The following is a 23,887-nucleotide window of genomic DNA, read 5'->3' as shown; positions in this document are numbered from 1 at the left end:
CTGGATGTGAGAGTTGGACTATAAAGAAAGCTGAGCGCTGAAGAACTGATGCTTTTGGACTGTGGTGTTGGAGAAGACTCTTGAGAGTCCCTTTGGACTGCCAGGAGATCCAACCAGTCCATCCTAAAAGAAATCAGTCCTGAATATTCATTGGAAGGAAAGACTGATGCTGAAGCTGAAACTCCAATACTTTGGCCACCTGACGCGAAGACCTGACTCGTCTGAAAAGACCCTGATGCTGGGAAAGATTGAAGGTAGGAGGAGAAGGGGACGACAGAGGATGAGATGGTTGGATGGCATCACCGACTCAATGCACATGAGTTTGAGTCAACTCTGGGAGTTGGTGATGGACAGGGAGGCCTGGCGTGCTGCAGTCCACGGGGTCGCAAAGAGTCGGGACACGACTGAGCGACTGAACTGCCCTGTGGGGCAAAGCACAGGAGGCCAAGATGCTGGGGTGGACCCGGAGGGGCCTGCAGGCAGGTGAGGCCCGCCTTGAGCGCTGGCGCCCCCTGCAGGCTGCTCGCTCCACAGGGCAGCCAATGACTCCGGACACTCAACCCGGCTGGTGGGCCAGAGCGGCCGTGACTGGAGACCCCAACCGGCAGGGAGCGTCTGCTCCTCACCGGTCAACCCACGGGTGGCGGTGGGCAATAACAGGCACCGTGTCTATGTCCTGTATGTCTGCTTTAGATTAACAAAGAGGTGAAAGGGACCTATGAAATTACTTCTTCTAACCTCACGATTTTATGGGCAAGGAAGTCACCGGAAGGGTGGGAGGGCCGGCCTGCGGTCATCCAGCTAGAGAAGGGCAGGGCTGAGTGACAGCCCGGGAGGCTGCAGTCCAGGCGCCTCCTGCACGGCACCTTCAAGTCCCTCGCCTCTGAGCGGCGCCCCATCTTCTCTTCCCGCCCCTACGCTCTCTCCAGTCACTTGCAACCTCCAGGAGCCCAGGGCGCCCTCGGGGTGTGGGAGTAAAGAAGGGGGAGCCATGAGCCCTGCCGCCGGTGGGGAGACTGACCACGCCTCTGGACCACATGAGGACACAGGCCCAGAGCCAGGCACGATGCCGGCTTCAGACTTCCTGTCTCCTGCTGGACCCCTTGAGGCGGGCCAGAAAAAAAATGTGCTGGGGGGAGGAGGGATGGGGCTTCTGCAGAGGAGCGTTGCTTTGTGAACCTGCCCAGCCCCAGGCATCACAGGTAGCCCTGCCTCTGGTTCCCTGCAGGCCATAAGGCTGGAGGAAGGGGCAATACTGGCTTCCCTAGTGGTTCAGAAGATAAATAATCCACATGCAATGTAGGAGACCTGGGTTCAATCCCTGAGTCAGGAAGACACCCTGGAGAAGGGATTGGCTACCCACTCCAGTATTCTTGCTTGGAGAATTCCATGGATAGAGGAGCCTGGCGGGCTACAGTCCATGGAGTCGCAAAAGCGTTGGACACGACTGAGCAACTAACATAAAAAATATGACGTCACCAGCACTGCAGGCTCTGTGTGGCTAAGTGCGTGGGCAGCATCTCGACACAGCTCTTGGAGGCAGCTGATCCATAGAGAGGGGCTGAGTGGGTCACTCCAGGTGGGCAGCTGGGACCTGCCCTCTCCCATGAGGTACTGGACTGGTCCAGAAAGGCAGGGTTTCTTGGCCTCGCATGCCAGGCCCCACACTACCTGTCTCAGTGAAACCCTGGTGTCTGGGGCCCCCCAGCAGCCTGGCCCGGAGCCCCGGACAGCATGGCACTCCCTGCCTCCGGTCTCAGACCGACTGGGGCCCGAAGCTGGCAGGGAGCTCCCTAATCTGAAGGTAGAAACTTCAATTCTGGATTCAAACAGCCTTGGCTTGAGAGGGTGAGCAGCGAGTGCCAGCAAATGAATGGGCCACCGTGGGGACGTGACCTGGGGTCACGGCCTGGCCGGGCAGCTTTACCCCAGGGCTCACCGATACTTTCAGAGTCCCCTGCTGCTGCCTGGGCAGCCTTGGCCAGGCTGACAGTGCACGACTGTCATCCCACTGCACGATCATGCCTACCACCCCCCACTTGGCTGCTCCCACCCTCAAGCCTTTGCTTTGGCTCCTTCCTCCTACTTTCCTCGGTCCACCCAAATCCAGCCTCTCCTTTCATGCTGCCTCCTCCAGGAAGTCTTCCACAGATACCAGCACTTAAAGGGCTTGCCTCCTTATCTGACTTTCCTAAATTGTTCTCTGGTTGAGCTGGCCTTGCCCTTTCATCAGGCCTCTAAATATCTGATGGAGGTCAGAGGCTCCTGCTTTACTGAGGATTTAACAGTGCTAAGCACTCACACCCAGTAGGGCTTCAACACCAACCAGTCTCAGGACCCCCATGTGAGCTTTCGTTGTGGACAGATCCTGGGCTATCCGCACTGCTACAATCTGAACCCCAAACATGACTTGGGGGCCCCTGGGCTTGTGGAAGAAAGCCTGTGTGGGGCCTCTCCTAGGAACCTTGAACGAATGGGATTCATCAAGGGCAAAAGGAAAAACATGATTTTATGAAATTCAGAAATTCCTGTTGAAGGAGGTGCCTTAAGAGGACACGGACTAAATGGTACGTGTGTCAGTGGATTTAAACAGTGATTATGTCTGTGGGATAAACAGGTGTTGGGGGGCAGGTATGATTACCCCCACTTAATGGAAGAGTAAGTGGAAGGCAGCTATGAGGTCTGCCCAAAGTTGCCAGCTGAGGCATCAGAACCAGGGTCAGGAGGTAGGTGTTGGACTCTGGGCTTTGTCAACTATTCCTTATGCAACATGGCAGGACGTGATCAGGGGCAAGTTTCTGGGGCCTGCAGGCTGAATTCCAGGTGACTCTGCTTCTAACTCCACATCAGAGATACTATTCCAATTGGACTTTTTTCAACACCCAGAGTAATGCAGTGACTGTTGTCTGATGGGGTCAGTGGGGAGTGTGGAGCTCCGATGTACATGCAGCTGCCCAGGAATGCACTGACTCCAATTATAGACAGATATTCCTAAGCTTTAGCTGGAGCCCAGCCAACCCCGAATACCACCCAAGCCCCTCTGTCCTTTGGTATCGCCCCTGCTCAGCGGCCGAGCCAGATGGCAGTATGTGGCAGCAGCGTGGTGGTCCTCGGGGCCCTCTCTGCTTAGTGGTCCTCTGGGACATTACTTGATCCAAGCTGGGCACTGTCAAGAGTGGGATGATTTGGGAGCAAGGAGCTTCCTGAAGGGGATGAGCTGAACAGCCATCCCTGGCGAGCAGGGGGCCAGGGGGCACTGCTCCTGGCTGGACATACCTGTCTCCATGTTTCCAAGTGACCTGAAGCTTCTTTCCCTCTGTGAACTGGAATCTCAAAGGCCACCCAAGGGTCAAGTGAAGCTGGTTCCCTGCAGGTCACAGCCTGCTCCTCCAAAGGGGGGCCCACCCTCTCCCCAGCACTGCCGGCTGGAACTGGGGTTGAGGAGGGGCCAAGAAGCGGCTGGCACTGCTGTTCCTTGAAGACTTAGCGTGCTGGGTAGGAGGCAACAGGGGGTGGAGATTCTGGGTGTGCAGAGAGCCCTGATTCTGAACTTCGGGCTCCCAGGGCAGATTCCCTATGCTGATGGTTCTCAGGCAAGAGCTCCGAGCTGGAAGTTGACCTCAAGGGGCCATACAGTCCAGCCCCTGCTTCCTGGCTGAGGGTCACACAACCTCTCCGGGACAGACATGCCACCCGACAGGGAAAGGCCTGGAGTAAGAAGAAACTAGGGGACTTCCCTGGTGACTCAGTGGTGGAGCATTCGTCTGCCAGTGCAGGAGACATGGGTTAGATCCCCGATCCCCGAGCTGGGAAAATACCAGACGTGGTGAAGCCACTCAGCCCGTGGGCCACAACTATTGAGTCTGTGCTCTGGAACCCGGGAGCCGCAACTACTGAAGCCCATGAGTCCTAGAGCCTGCATTCCACAATAAGAGAAGCCAGAGCAATGAGAAGCCCGTAAGTGGAGAGCAGCCCCTGCTCTCTGCAGCTGGAGAAAAGCCCGAGCAGCAATGAAGACAGGTTGGATCAATCACACGATGCCAATCGGCTGAGGAGTAACTGAAGCACAGGTGAACCCCCACCTGCGTCCTTGCATCACACTCTGTACCCCGGGATGCCTGGTGACCTCTGTCCACCCTAAGGGATCCCTTCTTTTATCTTCTAGTGGAGATGGAACCCAGCCACCCTGAAAGCAATCAGTTTAAGAAAAGGGTGCCACCCTTGCTGACTGCTGAAAAAGTTTCCATCTCCCAACCCTCTCTGCCCCACCCCACACTCACTAACTTCCAATAAATCACTGACTCAGGCCAGGCGTCCAGAGCATAGCCAGGGCACATAGGTATGGGCAGAGAAAGCAAAGGAGAGGTGTCCACAGCAGTGTGGACGGGGCATCCGGACAGGGGTCAGGGGCACGAGAGGCGAATCCTGTTCAATCTCCCCCAAGGTGGCCAGTAGTCCATGTGTTCGGTGCCTGGTTTGAAACCCAGGTCATCTCCCATGTCAGCCCACTGTCCCCCTGCTAGCAACTCCAGATTCCAGCTCCTGAGTGATGGAGGCAATGGCCAAATGCTACCATTCTGCTTACCTAGGGCTGGGAGCAGGTCCCTGGAGGAGAAGGAATGAGGCCCACCACTGCAGCTTGGATCTTTGAGGGGCAGGTTCAAAGTGGTGCGTGCTTTCCTTATGAGAGAGATGACCACGGTCACTTAAAACCCCTGGTCCTCTATGTACCAGATTTCCAAGCATGACACCCTATAACCCAGCACCCAGATCTTCCTAAAGCAGGGCTTTTGTTAACCTCCCTGGGCTTCTCACCTATGATATGAATGGGTTGGATGGATAATCTATAGGTCCTTCAGGTCTATACTGTTCTATGATTTTTAATCTTAGGACGCCATGGCTTAACAGTGGTTTCCGAGTTCCACTTCACAAAGTCCAAACCGTTCTGTTCCATCTTACAGACTTCCTCTGACCCTCCACTTAACACCCTGACCCTGGATTCCAAGTAAGGCAGTGTCCTCACTGTCCTTTACTTGGGTCTTGGTTCATACATTCTCTCCATGAAAAACAGCCTTCTGGAACACAGCGAGTTCCTAAAAAGTTCTATGTAGAATTTTCACAGAATCCAGTCATTCCACGTCTAGATAAACATGCCCAAAATAACTGAAAGCAAGGGCGTAAACAGATACATGTATGTGGCATGTTCATGGTGACATAATTCACAACAGCCCAAAGGTGAAACAACCCAAGGGCGCATCCGTGATGGACGAATGAACAGATAAATAAAATGCAGTCCATCCATACCATGGAATATTACCCAGCCACGAAAAGGAAGGAAAATCTGACATGGGCTACCCCATGAATGAATCTTGAAACCACGATGCTAAGTGAAATGAGCCAGACACAAAAGGACCACTGTATGGTTTCCACTTACACGCGGTATGCATAAAGCATAGAGCCGAGAACTCACAGAGATGGAAGGGAGAGAGGACGTGTAGGGGGGCTGGGGAGTGACCACGTGGAGGCTACAGGACTTCTGACTGGGACAATGAGAGGTTTCTGCAGGTGGTTGCTGGGAGTGTAGTGCAAAGCTGAGGTTGCACTTGACATATGCACTTAAAAATGGTGAAGCTGGTCAATTTCATGTTGCATGTATCTTATTACAAGAAAAAGCCAAACCCAAACACCAAGCCCAGCAAGACCTGCCCCCCTCTCCTTAACCTCCCCTGCAAGTCCAGCTCTCCTGACGAGCCTTCCTCACTTCACTTGGGCTCCTGTCTTGGGCTGACCTCCGCGCTCCGCCAGCAAGTACAGGGAACATCGGTCTCCCCGGGGGCACTGAGGACCTTGGGTCTGGAGAAGAACCTTGGGCAATCACTCAGGACAACTTGCTTCTCTTTGAAAGAATGACCCTCTGTCCGCTCCCTGCCCAGGGGCCACCGCTCTTCCTTCCGTGGGGGCTGGGAGCCTCCTCCCCAGGGAGCCAGGGACAGGGCGGTTCGCAGTTACATAACCCGCAGGGAGATTTGTTTCCATCGGCCCAGGCGGTGCCAGTTTTCCAGCGGCGGCTGCGGCAGGTAGAGGCACCCTGTCTGGGCCGGGCAGGGCAGCGATGCAGCGATCTGGACGGCTTAGCATAGCTCAGATTCCCGGCGGCGGCTGGGGGCTGGCCGCTCGCTGAGCTGCGGGGAAGGGACTGCTGTCTCCTTGCTGGCCTGGCTCTGGGGTGGAGTCGGGGAGGAGGCGCTGGGGGTGAGCTGCCAGCCGGCCAGGGGTGACCCTCTGGGGCCCCAGACACCCGAGCTGCCTTCTCCGATAACCCACTTATCTGCAGGGCCTGCCTCGGCGTGGCAGCCTCAGACAGGGGGAGCGCCCGGCCAAGTCCCATCAGGGGATTTAGCAGGGAAAACGAAGCCTGGGTGGGGGGTGAGGGCGTGCAGGGAAAAGAACACGGCCTGGCAAGGGACACAGGTGATGGGGAAATAATTCCTGACCCCGGGAACGCTCCTCGGCCCAGAGACAGGAGGCGGGAGCAGGACCTCAGGTTTCCCAGTACCTGCTCACCAGGGCACCTTCGTCCTCCTGGGCAGAGGCTCCTGGAAGCAGCCCTTTGATGCTGGCCGAAACCTGCCATGGGCAGACTTGGTGGGACCCCATCTCCGAGATGAGAAAACCTCGACTGGCAGGCTGCTGTCCTGGCTCCTTCTGGGACTGACTTTTCTTTCCTCTGCTTATTTTCAAATTAAAAAAAAAAAAAAAATGCTTTTTTTTTTCCTGTTTGTATCACAGGCTGCCTCTGTCCCGCAGGGCATAATGAAGTTCTGGAAGGGGGTCTTAGGTTTAGTTTAGCCCTTTCAGAAGCCACCGTGCCCCTACCGAGTCAGAAAAACTGGCTTTAAGACACCCCAGCTGGATCCTTGAATAAAACTCAGACTTTGGGACAGTGCAATGACACAAACTAGGGGCAGACGAGAAGGGAGGGCGGATTCACAGAGATGACACATGCATGGGCCCTGCTGAGCGGGTGGTACACAGGAGGTGCCTGAGAAGTGCTTGTTGAGAGAAAGAAGTGAGGATGGGAAGGAAGGAGGTAAAAGTTTACTCATTGCAAAGCAAGTGTGGGCAACAAGGCTGTCCGGAGGCACAGCCGGCCCCTGTTCTGGTTCTGGTCTGGTGGGCGAAGAGCCTGGGTACCAGGCAGGAGCTGCTGTCCCCAGCGGGGGAGCTGTGCCCGCCACAGACTCTTATGCAGGTCAAGCTCCCATGACAGGGCATAGGAGGCCAGCCTGCTGGTACCCACTGTCGGGCAAGGAGTATGCTACCTCTGCCTGGCCCATGCAGGGCGCCGACAACTTCCAGGGTGCCATCAGAACAACAGTTTTTAGAAAAAAAAAGATGTTTTGTGGGCGAGAAGGGAATGGCTAGCCACTCCAGTATTCTTGCCTGGAGAACCCCACGGACAGACGAGCCTGGCTGGCCGTAGTCCATGGGGTCGCAAAGAGTCGGACACAACTGAGCAATTAACACAATAACAAAGTCACCTTCCACGATCAACCTGCGGGGAGAGCGCTCAAATCGCCTGCTAGCCCTTCACTTTCTCCCTCCTGATTTCCTGCGACTGGAGGAGGGGCGCGCGGGTGGGTACAGCCCAGGGCTTTGCTCAGGCTCTGGAATGCACAGAACAATGTGCTTCTCTCCCTGGGTATGCCTGGCTTGGGCCAACAGTAAAATTAGTTTACATGCCTGGAGTGCACGACGGCATAGCGGTGGGCATGCAGGGTGGGGGGGAGCCCTGGGCTGAGGAAGAGGGTGCGAGGGGAGAGCCCGCCGCAGGAAGAACGGAAGAACGGCTATGTGCTTCATCTGGATAAAGCAGACGGGGCCACGGAGGTGTTTCCTCAGACACCCTCAGCCCTCCATTGGCCTAGAAAACCCAGAGACTCGGACAGCATCAGAAATCTGGTGGGATATCTTCTAGGAACACAGATTTTTAAATCCCCATTGATAGCTTCAAGAGATGGATTCCTGATTTTCCCAACTTTCTGACCCTTATATCCTATTTAGAACGATGGTCTGGGAGCCCAGGGTCTATCCCTGGTGGCTCCGATGGTAAAGAATCTGCCTGTAACGCAGAAGACTCGGGTTTGATCCCTGGGTTGGGAAGATACCCTATAGAAGGGAATGGCTACTCACTCCAGTATTCTTGCCTGGAGAATGCCATGGACAGAGGAGCCTGGCGAACTACAGTCCGTGGGGTCGCAAAGAGTCGGACACGAATGAGCGAGTAACATTTTCACAGGAGCCAAGAGCTTGGGGTGCTGGACTGACCGCCCCCATTCAGCCCACGACCTGGTGGCCTCGCTGAGTCACTGTCGGGGATGGATCCTGCCCTGGAGCCACCCTGGGGAGAGACTCTCCAGGTTCACACGCAGCAAAGTGCTCAGAAGAGCTGAGAAGCCCGTCTCGCACCAGGAGCCCTGGTACCTAAGACTGAGGGCCCTGTGCCTCCCCCCACAGGCACTTGCTGAGCATCCACTGTGTACAAGTCTTGGTGCCAGGGGCCGGGGACCAAGCATCACACAACCAGGACTCCTGCCCTTGAGGAACTTACAACTCAGATGAGAACTTAATAATTCAACTTACAACTCTGGTTAGAACCCGAAGAATCAATGCCAGTCCTTCTCCCTCCCAACATAAAAGATTGGGATTGAGAACTCCACATTCTGGGAAAAGAGGAACAACGTTTGACTTTTCTGAAACCTTGAGACAACCAAGAGATAAGGAGGTTCCCTATTCCCAGCCCAGTGCCTTTGCCCAAGCCAGCAAGCAAGGGACTATGACCAGGAGACAGAGATGGGAGAAACGGGGTATAAGTGGGATAAAGGATCACCTAAGTCCTGAAGATGCAGCTTGTATTTTGATTTACTGATGGGGCAGCCAGACCAGAAAATCTCGAGTGCCCCAGTTAAAATTACTCCCAGGGACCCTTCAGAGGCCCCATAGAAGCCCTGTCACCACTTGATTGAGTTTCTGTGTGTCAAAAGCCCCAAACGTGATGCTTAATGGTGACCCAGCCAGAAACTCTGCAGAGCTTATCCATTTTCTAGCTCCAGGTCAGCTTTTTAAGAGGCTGTCTTCTAGAAGTTGCTGGCAGAGAGCAATTCATTTTGAAACCTGGTTGCACGCCAGATTCTGATTCTGAGTTGTCTTTTCACAACAGCCCTGCTGTGTTTACGACTTGGTGAGATGAGGTTTTTTTTTTTTTTTCTTTCCTTCAAAAAAAGGTATCGCCTCCTTCTGTTAGATGTGTTGTTGACAACGGTTGCTAGGGAGAGCGGGGTTCAGTTACAGACACACTGATGCCGGCTCTAATAATACTTTGCTCTGCATAGCTCAGATGCAGACACCTCTTGGCTAAACAGGGCACACACATTTCAACAGAGGAGGGCTTGAACTGACACTGCCCAAGCATATCTCAGCAAAGGAGCACTCTCTGAGCCTGAGCGGAAGGTCCAGGGTGGTGACGGGGCAGTGCTGGGCGGCGGGGGCTCAGGCCTCCAATTCCTGTCATTCCAAAGGTCCCATAAAAAGAGGCTCGCTCATTCTTCACCTCGCAGTGACACCAGAGCCCCCCCTCCCGCCCCCTCATGGTACCACGATTCCTTGGGGGAGATCGGGGCGGAGTCCTGGTGACTTCCGTAGCCCAGGGGTTGTGGGCCGCCCACGTTCTCCTAGAAGTCAGAATCCATAAGCACACATCTTCTCCTGGGTGTGGGACCCTGCGATCAAGCAGCGTGGGAGCCGGGTGGGGAGGGGTGGGGCAAGGGACACGAATCACCTCCTGAACTTTACTGATGGCCGAGCCTGGCAACCCCCAGGGGGTTGAAGAGGGAGGCCCTTTTCCTAAAACACGTGACAGGTGCTGTGACAAACGTCTGAGGCCAAGAGAAAGGAAAAGGAGATGGGGGACGGAGCTGAGAGCAGAGAAAAAAGGGGCCCGAGGGACCGCAGAGGCCCCCCCACCTGGCTGACCCGTGAGGGTGGAGGTTTCCCAGGAGGACCCTCAGAACAGCGAGGTGCGGGAGAGAGGTCTCCTGCGACGGTCCAAGCCAGCCTCCTCGCTGCACAGAGGGGCACCTGAGGCTGGGCGAGGGGAAGGGATGCGCTCGCTTGCCAACGTCTCCTATTTTTTCGAGCTCTCTCACCAGCTCAGGCTCTGACTCCTTCTCATCACTCAGCAAAAAGCCCAGGACCTGGGGCCCATTTCTTGGATGATTCATGGGGTGATGGGCAGGGTCAACCGGTTCATAAGGGACAACAGTGGAGCAGACAGAGCGTCTCTGGAGTTACCTTCCTAACAGGGGCACTCCATCAGTGCAGAATCAGGTGGGAAGTTCTTTAAGAAAGGATGCCCATGCCCATCCCTGTGGAGACTAATTCAGTCGGTCCGGGGGAGAATGCCCACATAGGTATGTTTTAAAAACATCTCCCCCTGAGATGTTGAAGGGGAGGTAGGCTGAGAGACAGGGCCCCGAAGAAAACCGAGTGGCTGGAACTCCATATTCCCAGACTGGGTCCCCACTTGTGACATCACACCTTTAAAAGACCATGCCTCAATCGGCCTGCCTGTGAACTTGACCCATCACTACAAGCCATCAGTCATCCAATGTCTTAGTACTCAAAGTGTGGTCCCTGGGCCAGCAGCAGCACCGCCATCACCCTGGGGGCTTGTTAGAAATGTAGCCTCTCAGGTTCTACCCAGATTTCCTGAATCAGAACCTCTATTTATAGACTCTCAAGTGATTCAAACACAAATGCAAGTTTGAGAAGCACTGACATGCATGCCTGGCACATAACAGACATTTGAGAAATGCCTGTTTAGTAAGCAGAATTTTATTTACCAGAACACTACTTAGAAAACAATCACACCTAAAGCAAGAAGACAGTTTAGATGTAAAAACTGAAGATGATTTCTGAGCCATGGGGCTGGTGACAGGGGTCCCCTGGGACCCCAAGATCTCTGGCACTGTCAGGGCTCATGAGGGCGGTGCTTTCGGGTTCCTTGAGATGACAAAGCTGAGTTTGGCTGCAAGGGGTGAAAGGTCCTTTGACCCTTCCCTGGGTTCGCTCTCACTTCCCTCTCCATAGGGGCTGCGTCCCAGCTTGGCAGGCAGCCCACGCTCTGCGCCAGCGTCCCCGACATCAGAGCCTGCCCGTCTCCTCTGGGGCTGCCAGCTCCCGCTGCCGAAGCCCAGACAGTGGAAGTGCTCGGCCAAGGAGGGCAAAACATCCAAAGACAGCTGCCGGGAGCTGTGTTCACGGGGCGCCTCACAGCCTGTCCACTTTGTAGCCAGCATCATGCAGCCAGCATCACTGGGCCAGATCTCAGAACCTGTACACACAGGCAGTGGTGAAACCTCACCACGTGAAGGGCATCTCAGGGGTGGCTGAACTGAACTGGGGGCTGGCTGGGGATCCAGAGGCAGTGGACCCTGAGTGCCTGGAGCGGAGTGTGAACCTCAGAGGGAGAAAGGCTGGGGGCAGGGGGCATGGGGGGAAGGTGCTGGGGCCCAGGGAAGGGACACAAATCAGGTTTGCCAGAAAATGAAAGCAGGTGAAGAGAGACACCCCGGTGGGTCATGAGAAAAGTGAGGTTTGATGAGTTACGCCCCCTGCTCTCTTTTCTTGAGCCTTGTGGGTCTGGGGTGGTGAATGGCCATGAATGATGCTGCCTGGAAAGCCTACTCCAACCTAGCAGTTCCTCAGCAGCAGAGGAGCAGGGCCCGCGAGGCTCCGTCAGACACGTGGGGCTGGCTTCCTCCCTCATAACGGGGGATGTGCCAGGAGTCAGCGCACCCAGCCCACCTTCCGTGGGGGCCAAGGGGCCTTGAACAACGACCCAGGAGGCCTGAAGGTTCAGCCCTAGCCCTCTGGTTACACACTTCAAGGAGCTCCCTCTTACACTTAAGCTGAGGCTGCAAGGGATGAAGGGGACAGCGGGGGCCAAGGGGACATTTTGATCCTGCTGGCCTAAGCCAATCCATTTCTGTGGGGATGGAGAGGTGGGGTGTAGGGGGCCAAAGGGTTCTGTTTGAGGCTGAGCACGTCCCAGGGCTGATGCTCTGCCAGACATTGTGAGCAAGGCCACTCTAACCACAGGTCACTGGAAGAGAAGCCTGACCCGGGCAGGATCTCAGGTGACCCCTGCGGCCAGCTGCCCTTCCCGGCTGGACGCCTCTCATCCCGCGCTGTGTGTGTGTGTGTGTGTGTCCCCACCACGGGCGCCGGCTGGTTACGCTGAGCTGGCAACCAACATCAGAAGTCTTGCCCTATCCTGGCCCTTCTCTTCACAGAAGCCAAGGCCAAAGGTCGATCTGTCCCTGACCCCCGCCCCTGCCCCCCCAGGCCTGGCCATATGTGGCAGACAGGCTGCTCCCTGCCATCACCCTCCACACTCTCCCAGGACATTCCGGCCCACGAGGAACATGCCCGACGTGCAAATCCCTCAGGTAATGCGGGAATTCGTCACCGGGGAGCGTGGGCGATCCAGGAACGGGAACCTGATCGGGGCTGCGAGCTGGACAGAAGCAGCCCGGGCTGGCCAGCACAGCTCGGGTTGCAGTGAGCAGTTGCCCTGGGAAGACGGGAGGGCGGCGGGATGGAGCCCACGGGCAGCCTTGGGAGGGGGCTCCTCTCTCCCTGTTCCTGGGGAAGGGACGGCAGAGACTGCGAAATCAGGTGGCTAAGACCAGGCTGACCACATGTCCTGGTCAACACCGGGGGTCTAGGACTGATGATGAACAGAGCCCCTGACTCTCAGAAATGTCACGGTCCAGATCATCTATTACACGGGCACCATCCTTAAGAAAGACCTGCAGGTGGTTTCTTCTGGCTCTCTAATCCTACTTCCAGAACTTTCAAGCTCCTGTTTTACCCTACCTGGGCTGAAACTCAATGCATATCTCTAAGGTACAGAGGAGGAGCCGAGATGACTTTTCCCCCAGCCGAGAGTCTCCAAGGATAGTCCTAGGCCTGGTATGGCCACTATCCTGGGCCACCTGCTATCTCTCCACGATGCCACCAGTGCTGGGACCGGTTCGCTTGTGACCACGGTAAAGAGAGATAGCCTTCAGCTCCCCACCTAGGAGATCACACAGCCCTCTGCCCAGTTTAAGGGCCCACGCCCATGCCCATTACACACCCCAGTAAAACCATCGCTGGATGTCGGCACCCACAGAGGAAGGAAGGGGAGGGGAAGGGTTAAGCTCTCTGGGTAGGGGGGCTTGGAGTGGGGAGGCACCAAGAATCAAGATGGTCTCTGACCTCTCTCTGGCCCAGAAGAGGTTTCAAGGAGCCCAGCGCGTCAGCAGACAGACAGCAGCTTCGCGACTCAAAGCCCTTTTGCCATATGCCTTTTGCTGAGACCTGTCTCAGCACCACCTACAAGCAGCGCATCACCTGCAGGGCCTGGGGGTTGTCCTGGGAGGGGGAGGAGGAGGAGGAAAAGAAAAGTCCACGGCACATGTGTGTGCGCTGGGACGTGGAGAGGTCAAAGCACAAGAGCTGGTCTAAGACAAGAGGCAGCCCTCTTATCATGGAAATAGAAAGCAGGGAAGGCTGGTTACACCCGAAGCACCTATAAAATTATATTGGTCCATCGTAACCATGGAGCCCTCACACAAACACACGCAAATCTGGTCACTCATCCCTTGCCCCCTGAGTGCCTTTTTATTTTCTATAATTAATCGGGCAAGGGTGGAACTCGGGAGCAGTCCGACCGTGGTCAGAATCCTCAGCCCTCTCTCCAGAGACGGCCCACCGGCGGGCGGGGCGGGAGGCGCAGCTGTTGGCGTCCATTACCTGAAGCATGTTGAGCAGCAGGCTGCGGAACTTGGTCCCCTCCACCATGAAGAGTGCCATCTTGTCGCAGAGCTTGGCGGCCGTGAAGGCAAAGCTGCGGTCGGACACAGCCTTCTGGTAGATGGTGCGCACGATCTCCCCCAGCATCTCCTCCGAGTTGGTGGAGTTCTGGGCCTCTTCCATGAAGGTGGTGAGCTTGGCGTCCACGTCGCTGCTGTTGTTCCGCATGCTGTTCAGAATCTCGATCAACTTGTCCATCTTGTTCTGCTGAGGGCTGGTGGTCTCCACGGCCACTTCATCCTGGTGGGAGGGATGGGGAGGTGTAGGGGACAAATCTAGTGGTGCCTGAGTGGGGCCCGGGTTTCCGCCGAGGGTTTCCAGGTTTCCGTGTAGGGAGGCCTGTCACCCTCAGAAGGGACCCGTGACACTTCTAGAACCGACAGTCTGATTCCCTTGGGACCCGACCTCCACCAAGGACCCTCGGGCCCCAAGCTCCCTGTTACCTTTTTGCTTGGCCCCTGTGACACCCTGAGTGCATCCTTTTTTTGTGAGCTATAGCTCTTAAACCAGGTTTCTCATACACATTGGCTTGGTTTGTTGGATCTACCTGTCCATCAGATGTCTCAATGTAGAAATGATTTAATGGGGCTTATTAAAGAAGAAATAAACTAACAGATCAGAAATTGGGCCAAGAGAAAACATGGGTAGGAAGACTAAGGTCAGGAAGGAGGTGGCATCCCAAATGCTTTCTGTGTTGGTTAAAGGTGCCCACAGAGTGGCTACACCTTGTCCTCCAGACTCTCGGCTCTGGACTTATGATGGACTTCAGCCTGAGGCCTGTCATGCTCTCTGGGTATAGCGAGCCCTGTGACATGGCCTTGGCATCATGTGCTGGCTTTTTACAACAAGTACCGCACAGTAAGGAATCCTCCAAAGTGCCACAGAAACAACTGGCACTTCACAGAGGGAAATTTCAGATGAAAAAACCCCACACCCATTAGAGGTTTCACTACAATTGGGACCAGACCTGTGCTGCAGGAGGAAGAAAATGGATCTGACAGTCTGAGAAGTATGTACTCAAACCCAGGAGACTGGTGGCCACGAGTGTGATGGACTTAGCTGCTGGGATGTGAAACCAGGGTTGAAGGGCAGGGTCAGGGACACAGAGGGGGGCCCATGTTTGCCATTCTGTCATCACCAGAAGAACCCTGGGCAGGAGGCTCAGACCGGGGTTCTCAAACCTGTTCTTTCTCTCTAGTTGGATGGCTCTGGGAAGTGGCTTCACTCCCTGGGCTTCAGCTTCCTCCCAGATACATGAGGAGGTTAGATTAGATCGTCTATATAGCTTTCTTTGAGTTCTGCCATTGCCCGAGTCCACGTCCTCCTGGTCCAGGAGTTCAGGAGGCTGGACCTCAGTGCAGTCTTTACAGCTGAAATACGGGCATCACAGATGTACCTTATCTGTTCTATTTCTCCCTTCCTGCCCCATCCTAACCACAAACAGGAATAGTGGTCAGTGTGTAGAATAATCACCCACATGGGTCTTCTCACAGGTCATGACATTTGACCTTCAGTCTGTCTACAAGGCAGTATTACACCACCTTGTAAATATCCATTTTACAGATGGGTAAACTGAGGGCACAGAGAGGCGGGGTGGTTTGCCCAGGGCCACCTAGCCAATCAAAAGCAGAGTGAGGACCCAACTGGTTTGCTGGACTCTAAAGCCCATGTTGTTTTGCTCTGTGGCCCCACGGTTGCATTTAGCAGAATTGAAGAGAACTTAGCAATTCTCTCTCTGGCTGAACTGAAGCAATCTGTCCAGGAAACTCTTCAGGCAAAGACCACACACGGCGTACACTTGAGAACCTCTCCAGGCTCCCACCTCTGGGACGTAAGGAAATGAAGGATGCTTTTCTCTAGGATCTCACAGCGCCTGCCCCTTGGGGAGTGTGGGTGGGAGTGTGCCCCATGCGGAATATACAGAGGGGCTATAAGGGACGCCAGGTGCAGCATGTCAGCTTCCAGAATTGAGCGGGGAAGAGGTCTGACCTGCCTTGTCCCAACTGAGTGTGGACCTGGCCCTTGGAGGTGAAAGTTGGAGGCGAGAAGGCAGTCGAGAGAGGCTGGGTAGAAGCCGGGAACTTTGAGCTCTGCAGAAGCCCCACAAGGAGGACTCCATGTAGCCTCCCCAAGCCTGGGAAAGCTGGGGGCAAGCTGGCCTTTCCTGGGAACACTTCCTCTCCAAGGTGACCTTACCTGCACCTGTGGCTGGGGATGGGGAGTTAGGGTGAGCAGAGTGGACCTAACGTTGCCAGGGAAGAACCCCAGCTCTCCTCTGGAGGCTCGGGGCATCCTCTTCCTGAATGTGTGAACCAGGCTCTGGAGGCCAGGGCCAGGAGTAGGGTGAAGAATGAGACGCGCATTCCAAATTTAAGGAGGCCCTCCTTCTCAGGGCCATGCCCGTGCAGGATGGGCACCTGAGCGATGCTGACAGTGAGTGCCTCCTTAAATCTTGCCCCCTCCCATCCCCGGGCCCCTCCCTGCTGCTGGTTGGTGAGGGAGGGGAGTGGCAAGGCTGAAGCCAGCCTGCTGCACTCTGTCCCACTCACCTTTGCTCTCTCTCCCCTGGCAGGGAGCACAGCCTGGCTGGTACTCACCTTGGGGAGAAGCATTCTTATCTCATAGGCTCTGTGTTCTCCCCAGATGCCCTTTAGCACTAACAGGGTGGCATCCGCCCCCAGATAATGCTGTGGCGGAGTGGGTTGGGGGGAACACCAGGCCTTCTCTGCCGCCCTCCCATCACCTGGAGGTACATGCCTCTTCCCCCACCCTTCCTTCTCAGGCTGGGGGCTGGTACCAAGTGTCCAGCCTGGCCTCTTGCAGGGTTGTGCTGGAGGGAGTTCACATGCAGAGCTGGTCTGCCTTCTGGGGACCAGGGGTCTCTCGGGCAGCAGAGAGCAGGCGCTGGTCTCTGCCTGCACACGAGCCTGCCTCCACACGGCTCCCCAGGCCCGCACCCCCAAGCCCTTCCACCCAGGTGCCTACCTCGTGCTGTCCTCCCTGGTGCAAGAGAACAAGGAAAATTCAATTACCGGTACCTTTTCTTTCAGCCTTCGCCGCAGCCTGTCTTTGGAAGACTGGAGCAGGGTAATTTTGGGGCGCTCCCCGCCGCGCTCGGGAATAATACTGTCTTTAAGCTTTGTCTCGGCCTCTGGACACCCCGGCTGTAGCAGGGTGAGCCTCTCGGAAGCCGCCGGGGCCAGGGCATCAGGGCTGCGGGGGGACTCGAGGCCGCCGTGCCCAGCGTCCCCCAGGGCGTCCTCAAGTCTGGGGCTCTCTGTGGGCACGGTCTCTTTGGCATTGCGGTGGGCGCCTGCCTTCCCCTTGTCGCCGGAAGGATGCTCCATGTTGCCGTGGTGCCAGCGCCGGTTCTGGCTATAGCCGTGGTGGCTGGACCTCCCTGAGGGGTGGGGTGCCGAGCCCCCCTGGGAGGATTTCTGGTGGTCCCTGTTGTGTTTGGCACTGCCCGGCGGGTGGTCACCGTGCTGTTGGGGCTTGTTCCCTCCTGGGGGTCTCTGCTGCCGCCTGCCAACCAAAGGGGAAAGACAAGAGAGGGTCACTGGGGCCGCTGGCCAGGGTCCCTGTGTCCAAATACCTGCAGAGTAATTCATTTCTTCATTCCTCAGTACTCTCACTGAAGGCCTCCTATGCACCAGGCTCTGCAATGGGGCCTGGGGTTACAGCAGAGAATATGACAGACAGGTCCCTACGATTACTCAGGATTTAAGTCAACTCTTGACTTAAAATAAGTGTTTTAACAAGTATATTATCAAGGATGAAACAGATCACCAGCCCAGGATGGATGCATGAGACAAGTGCTCAGGGCTGGTGCACTGGGAAGACCCAGAGTGATCGGGTGGAGAAGGAGGCGGGAGGGGGGATCGGGATGGGGAACACATGTAAATCCATGGCTGATTCATGTCAATGTATGGCAAAAAACATTAAATATTGTAAAGTAATTAGCCTCCAACTAATAAAAATAAATGAAAAAAAAAAGTGTTTTATTCCCTTATTAGAATATGCATTAATACATGTGTAGGAAACAAAATTAAAGTGATACAATTAGAGTATACAGCGAACCTTCCTGACTATTTCCAGACCCCTACTATGTTTCTTGAAGCAACAGTTCCCATTTTGTGGATATATTCTATGCGTGTTCCAGGAAAGGTGTGTGCACAGAATTGCGTCGGATAGTGCAAGTGAAAGTCGCTCAGTTGGGTCCGACTCTTACAGTCTGACTATACAGTCCATGGAATTCTTCAGGCCAGAATACTAGAGCGAGTAGCCTTTCCCTTCTCCAGGGGATCTTTCCCACCCAGGGATCGAACCCAGGTCTTCCGCATTGCAGGCGGATTCTTTACCAGCTGAACCACAAGGGAAGCCCAACTGAGCCACAAGGGAAGCATCAGATAACGTTATAAGCATTGTATTAATGACGTTTTAACCATCATGGCCCGTGAACAGTTATACCTTTTGTTAAACAACCTTTCTTTAGGTACACTGACATTTTCACCCCCAAGCCACGAACAAAATATGCTATAAGACGACTTCCCTGATTGTCTAGGTAGTTAAGAATCTGCCTGCCAATGCAAGGAACACAGGTTCAATCCCTGGTCCAGGAAGATCCCACATGTAGCGGAGCAACTAAGCCTGTACATCACAGTCGTGAGCCTGTGAGCTGAAACTACTGAAGCCAGAATGCCCTAGTGAGCTCTGCAACAAGAGAAGCCACTGCCACAAGAACCCTGGACAACTAGAGAGCAGCCACCCCCCTGCCCCCCAACCACCGCAACTAGAGGACGTCTGTGCAGCAACAAAGGCCAAACGAAGCCAAACATAAATAAATAATTTTTTAAAATGCTATAAGAAATTATTACAGGCTGAATTGTGTTCCCTCCAAATTCGTATTTGAAGCCTCAACTCCTGGGACCTCAGAATGTGACTGCATTTGGAGTGAGGGCCTTTAAAGATGTGATTAAGTTAAAATGGAGCTGTTAGGGTGGGCCTCAATCTATTGCTATCACGTTATGGTAGCCAGAGCCTTGTACTACAGATGTAATATTTAACATGGTAGTTTTCGGCAAACAGGCTCACTGATTTACTTGACAATTTCAAAGCAGAGAGTCTCATCCTTGAGTAAGTGAAAGCCACTCAGTCGTGTCTGATTCTTTGCATCCCCATGGACTATACAGTCCATGGAATTCTCTAGGCCAGAATACTGGAATGGGTAGCCTTTCCCTTCTCCAGGGGATCTTCCCAACCCAGGGATCGAACCCAGGTCTCCCGCATTGCAGGCAGATTTTTTACCAGCTGAGCCACAAGGGAAGCCCAAGAAAACTGGAGTGGGTAGCCTATCTTTTCTCCAGTGGATCTTCCCGACCCAGGAATCGAACCAGGGTCTCCTGCACTGCAGGCAGATTCTTTACCAGTTGAGCTACCAGGGAGGCCAGAGATTCTCACATGGAACAAATCTGGGCTGTGCATCATGGGACAAACCCCAAATGTTTTGATCTACAGACTAAAAGAGAGCAAGGGGGTGGGGGGTATCCTGGGGACCCTTCAGTCTTGCACCAAAGGGCTGCTTCCATCATGGAAGTGCTTCTGCATTCCACCTGTTTTGCCCTAATGGTGTTTTCCACGTCGTAACCTTATTTGATGCACAGTTGGAGAACAGGATAACCATGAGCCTCTCAAAGTTGTAAAGTGAGTGAAGACAGTTTATGGAGAGAAGCTCTACATTCTAGCAAATGAGGCTCCCATCCCATTCTGTGATCCATCTCTTTGCACAATACAACAGACCTTCACTGCACTGCATTTTATGAACAAACTGTCTTTACTTGCTCTAAAATTATTATTACTTATAGAAACTCAATTTCAATGTTCACTTGATAATTTTGTATCTCTGAAAATTTGGGGGTATCTTGGGTTTGGGGTTAAATGGATCCTTTTCCCATTAAAATTAATGAAAATTTTTTCATTGAAAAGCTTTTCCCTTCTACCAGTATCAAATGTTGGCGAGGATGTGCAGAATAAGGGGACTCTTGTACAGCATTGGTGGGAATGTAAATTGGTGCAGCCACAGCTGCAGTATGGAAAACACTATGGAAGTTTCTCAAAAAATAAAAAATAGAGCTACCATATGACCCAGCAACTCCACTCCTGAGTATATATCTGAAAAAGCCAAAAACACTAATTTGAAAAGATATATGTACCTCAGTGTTCCATAGCAGCATTACTTATAATTGCCAAGACATGGATACAACCTAAGTGTTCACCAACAGAAGTTGTTGTGTATACACAATGGAATACTACTCAGCCACAAAAAAGATGTAACATTTGCCATATGCAACAACATGGATGGACATGGAGGGCATTATACTAAAAGGGAAAAGACAGAGAAAGAGAAATACTGTATGATATCACTTATGTGTAGAATCCAAAAAAATACAACAGACTAATGAATATAATTAAAAAGAAGAGGGACTTTCCTGGTGATCCAGTAGTTAGGACTCTGCCCTTGCATTGCAAGGGGCAAAGGTTCAATCTCTCGTGTGGTCAAAAAAAAAAGCAGACCCACAGATACAGAGAACAAACTAGTGCTTACCAGTGGGGAAGGGCCATATAAGGGTCCGGGAATGGGAGGCCCAAACTCTTGAGTGTAAGATAAGCGCAAGGATGTGCTATACAACTTGGGGAATATAATCCAAATTTTGCAATAATTGTAAATAGAAAGTAACTTTTAAACATTGTATAAAAATAAAAAAAAAATTAAAAGAAAAGCTTTCCCTAGGTGGCAGGGTTTTGAGGGGGAGTTAAACTTAAGTGAGGGTTTCCCTGGTGGCTCAGTGGTAAAGAATCTACTTGTCAATGTAGGAGACACAGGTTCAATCCCTGGCCTGGAAAGGTCTCACATGCTGCAGAATACCTAAGCCCCTGAGCCACGACTACTGAGCCTGTGCTCCAGAGCCTGGGAACCGCAACACTGCAGCCCACGCGTCTACAGCCTGTGCTGCACAAAAGAAGGCCCCAGGGCGAGAAGTCCATGCACCACAGCGAAGAGCAGCTCCTCACTCGCCGCAAATAGAGAAAAGTACCCACAGCGGTGAAGACTCAGCACAGCTGAAAATAATAAATACGGAAACATTTTAAAAAAGCGCTTTTTAAAAAAAATTTAAAAATAAAGTTGCCAAGCGAGAGACACATGTATAGGTTTCTTTCTGTTGCCACACAAACAGTAACTTATAACACACTGTATATGAGAAGCATGTTTTTATTAGAAGTATGTTTTTGGAGGAAAATTCGACAATTTGTTACAAAAGCCTCTAAAACATGTGAACCGCTAGCCCGTGCAATTTATCCACTTGTGACAATTTATCGAAAGGAAATAATCAAAGCACAGGGATGTTCATCACAGTTGTGTATAGAAGAGAGAAAAATGGACGGTGAAACGACGAACATGGTGAAGAAGTTCACTCTGTGGCAAGTGTGTTGTGAGTGAGCACAGTGCTAGTTTTTATGGCAAGTATTTATATGCATAGAAAAATCTGGAAGGATGCTCAACGAAATGCATTATCCCTGGGGGACGGGATGAGGACTTTTCTTCCTCATTTGTGTTTTCTAAATGAACAAACATTTATTTTTCTAAACTTTTTATTAATTATGAATCTATATTCACATGCAGTTGTAAGAAGGCATACAGAGAGATTTTTTTTGTATCCTTTTCCCAGCTTCCCTCCATGGTAACATCTTGCAAAACTACAGTTCAAGATCACAACCAGGATTCTGACACTGACTCAGTCAAGATTTAGAACATTTCCATCACCACCATCTCCTGTGCTGTGTGGCCCTTTCATAGACACACTTACTTCTCTCCCTCCTTAGCCCCTGGTGACAACTAATCTAGTTTCCATTTCTACCATTTGATCATCTCAAGAATGTTACATACATACAGCATGTGACCCAATGGGATTGGCTGTTTTCACTTAGTATAATTCCCTGGCGATCCATCCAGGTGATTGCATGTATCCACAGTTGTTCCTTTTTCACTGCTGAGTAGTGTTCCATGGTGTGAATATATCAGTGAGTTTAGTCACTTACCCAGTGAAAGACATCTGGGTTGTTTCCAATTATTGGCTATTGTGCAGAAAGCAGCTGAGAAAATCTGTTCACAGGTTTCTGTCTGGACATAGTTTTCATCTCTGTTGAATAAATCCTTGTAAGCACCACTGCTGTGTTGAAAGGTAACTGCATATTTAATTTTTAAAGAAGCTATCAAACTGTTTTCCATAGAGGCTGTACCATTTTACATCCCCACTAGCAATGCATGAGAAGTTTTCAACCATTGTTTCTTTGGGTCATTTTCAGTTACACCCTTTTTTTCTGCTACCTCCCGGATGACATGCCTGTTGGATTTTCTGTTATGGTCTTCTAGGTCTGTGAAGCTCATTTCATTCTTTTCTATTTTCTCACTGTTACTCAGACTAGATAATTTCTACTGTTTCTTTTCCAGGACACTGGTTCTTCCCTTTGGGTGTTGAGTCCATCCACTGAGTTTTCCTTTAACTCTGAAGTTTTCATTGATGCTTTGTTATTTCTCCTACTTCTTTGTCCAGACACTTTTTTTTTTTTTGGTGTATCAAGAGGGTTTGGAGTTGCTCTTGGAAGCATTTTTATGCTGACTGCTTTAAAATCTTTGTCAGACAATTCTAACATTTCTGTTATTTCGGTATTGACATGTACTATCTTTTTTCATTCAAGTGAGATCTTTCAAGGTTTTGGTATGACAGGAGATTTTTGGTTGAAAGCTGGACAGATTGGGCATTATTTGATGAGACTTGACTTAATCAGCTCTTCCTGTTTGGCTGGCTTCTTCTGCTGGCATCCTCTGACCTTGGTCTGGTGGTAGAAAGAGCTGCACAGTCTCATTACTGCAGGGTGGGGGGAGAAGTCAGGCTCCCCGCCAGGCCTTCTCTGACACAGCAAGTGGGGGGTACTCTAATGCCGCCCACAGCGGGGCTTCTGGTTCCACGCAGACACCTCCCTAGCCAGGAGGAGGAGGGTGCCTCACTGCTGCTCCCCACGTAGCCTCCACTGACAGAGGCCGGGGTGCTCAGTGACTCCCAGGGACGAGTCCCAACTGCCCTCTCGGCTTCCCTGACCCCACCCTGGCGGGCTCTGGGTGCCTGGTCACAGCCTGGAGAAGGTGGAATCTTGGTCCTTCATTTGGCCCTACTGGCACAGGTGGGATGGAGCTAGTTTCTTCTAGGGCGTCTGCTGCAGAGTTCTCTCTCTTAAGAGGCTGCTCCTTTCTGGTTTGCTGGCTGCAGAGGGCAGGCTTCCGCTGGGGTCATTTTGGTCTGTCTTCACCTGTGGGTGCTTCTGGGTTGCCAAATACTTTCACTCCAAGTCTGAGATTAATGAGGCTTAGAAGAAAACTCACTCAGTGCTGTGTTACCCCCTCAGGGGCCAAGGTCCCCAGCCAGTCTGCCTTCTCTCTGTCCTTCAGTGTCCTCTTGTGTTTGACTGTATACATAAAAATCCAGGGGTTTTAGATGTGTTTATCTTAATAATTTGAGTCACTAGGGCTTCCCAGGTGGCGCTAGTGGTCAAGAACCTGCCTGCCAATGCAGGTTAGACATCAGAAGACATGGATTCGATCCCTGGGTCGGAAAGATCCCCTGGAGGAGGCTATGGCAACCCATTCCAGTATTCTTGCCTGGAGAATCCCATGGACAGAGGAGCCTGGTGGACTACAGTCCACAGGGTTGCACAGAGTCAGAAATGACTGAAGCGACTTAGCCCCGCACGGCAGAGTCAAAAGAGGCATGTCCTTCAGCCAATCCCACCATCACCACCACCACCGACTGGCCTAAGGCATTCAATTTCCTTCCCTAATGGTCTCATTTGAAACACAGGAATCAGCATGGGCCTAACACTAAGTTCTGGAAGAAGGTCAGTTTGCATTCAC

At 52.7% G+C, this 23,887-nt stretch overlaps 1 protein-coding gene across 6 annotated transcripts in view; it reads right to left on the bottom strand.

The window, feature by feature from the left end:
* CTIF (cap binding complex dependent translation initiation factor) overlaps positions 1-23,887 on the bottom strand; it is a 314,234-nt gene that overhangs the window by 85,975 nt on the left and 204,372 nt on the right. For 5 of the 6 annotated variants that reach the window (XR_006264915.1, XM_043444062.1, XM_043444065.1 and 2 more), the window contains exons 8-9: positions 16,953-17,445; positions 13,861-14,160 (exon numbers count right to left, since the gene is read on the bottom strand). Coding sequence is in view for 5 of the 6 variants with exons in the window: in XM_043444062.1 (XP_043299997.1) it covers positions 13,861-14,160; positions 16,953-17,445 (793 nt within the window). In the remaining variant the exon portion in view is untranslated. The remainder of the gene's footprint in view (positions 1-13,860; positions 14,161-16,952; positions 17,446-23,887) is intronic. The other variant, XM_043444066.1, reaches the window with a different exon arrangement.

Source organism: Cervus canadensis, chromosome 23 (assembly GCF_019320065.1).
Source record: "Cervus canadensis isolate Bull #8, Minnesota chromosome 23, ASM1932006v1, whole genome shotgun sequence".
In the NCBI taxonomy this organism is placed as follows: domain Eukaryota; kingdom Metazoa; phylum Chordata; class Mammalia; order Artiodactyla; family Cervidae; genus Cervus; species Cervus canadensis.
Note: the sequence above shows the minus strand (reverse complement) of the source record. Positions and strands in the feature narration are given on the sequence as shown.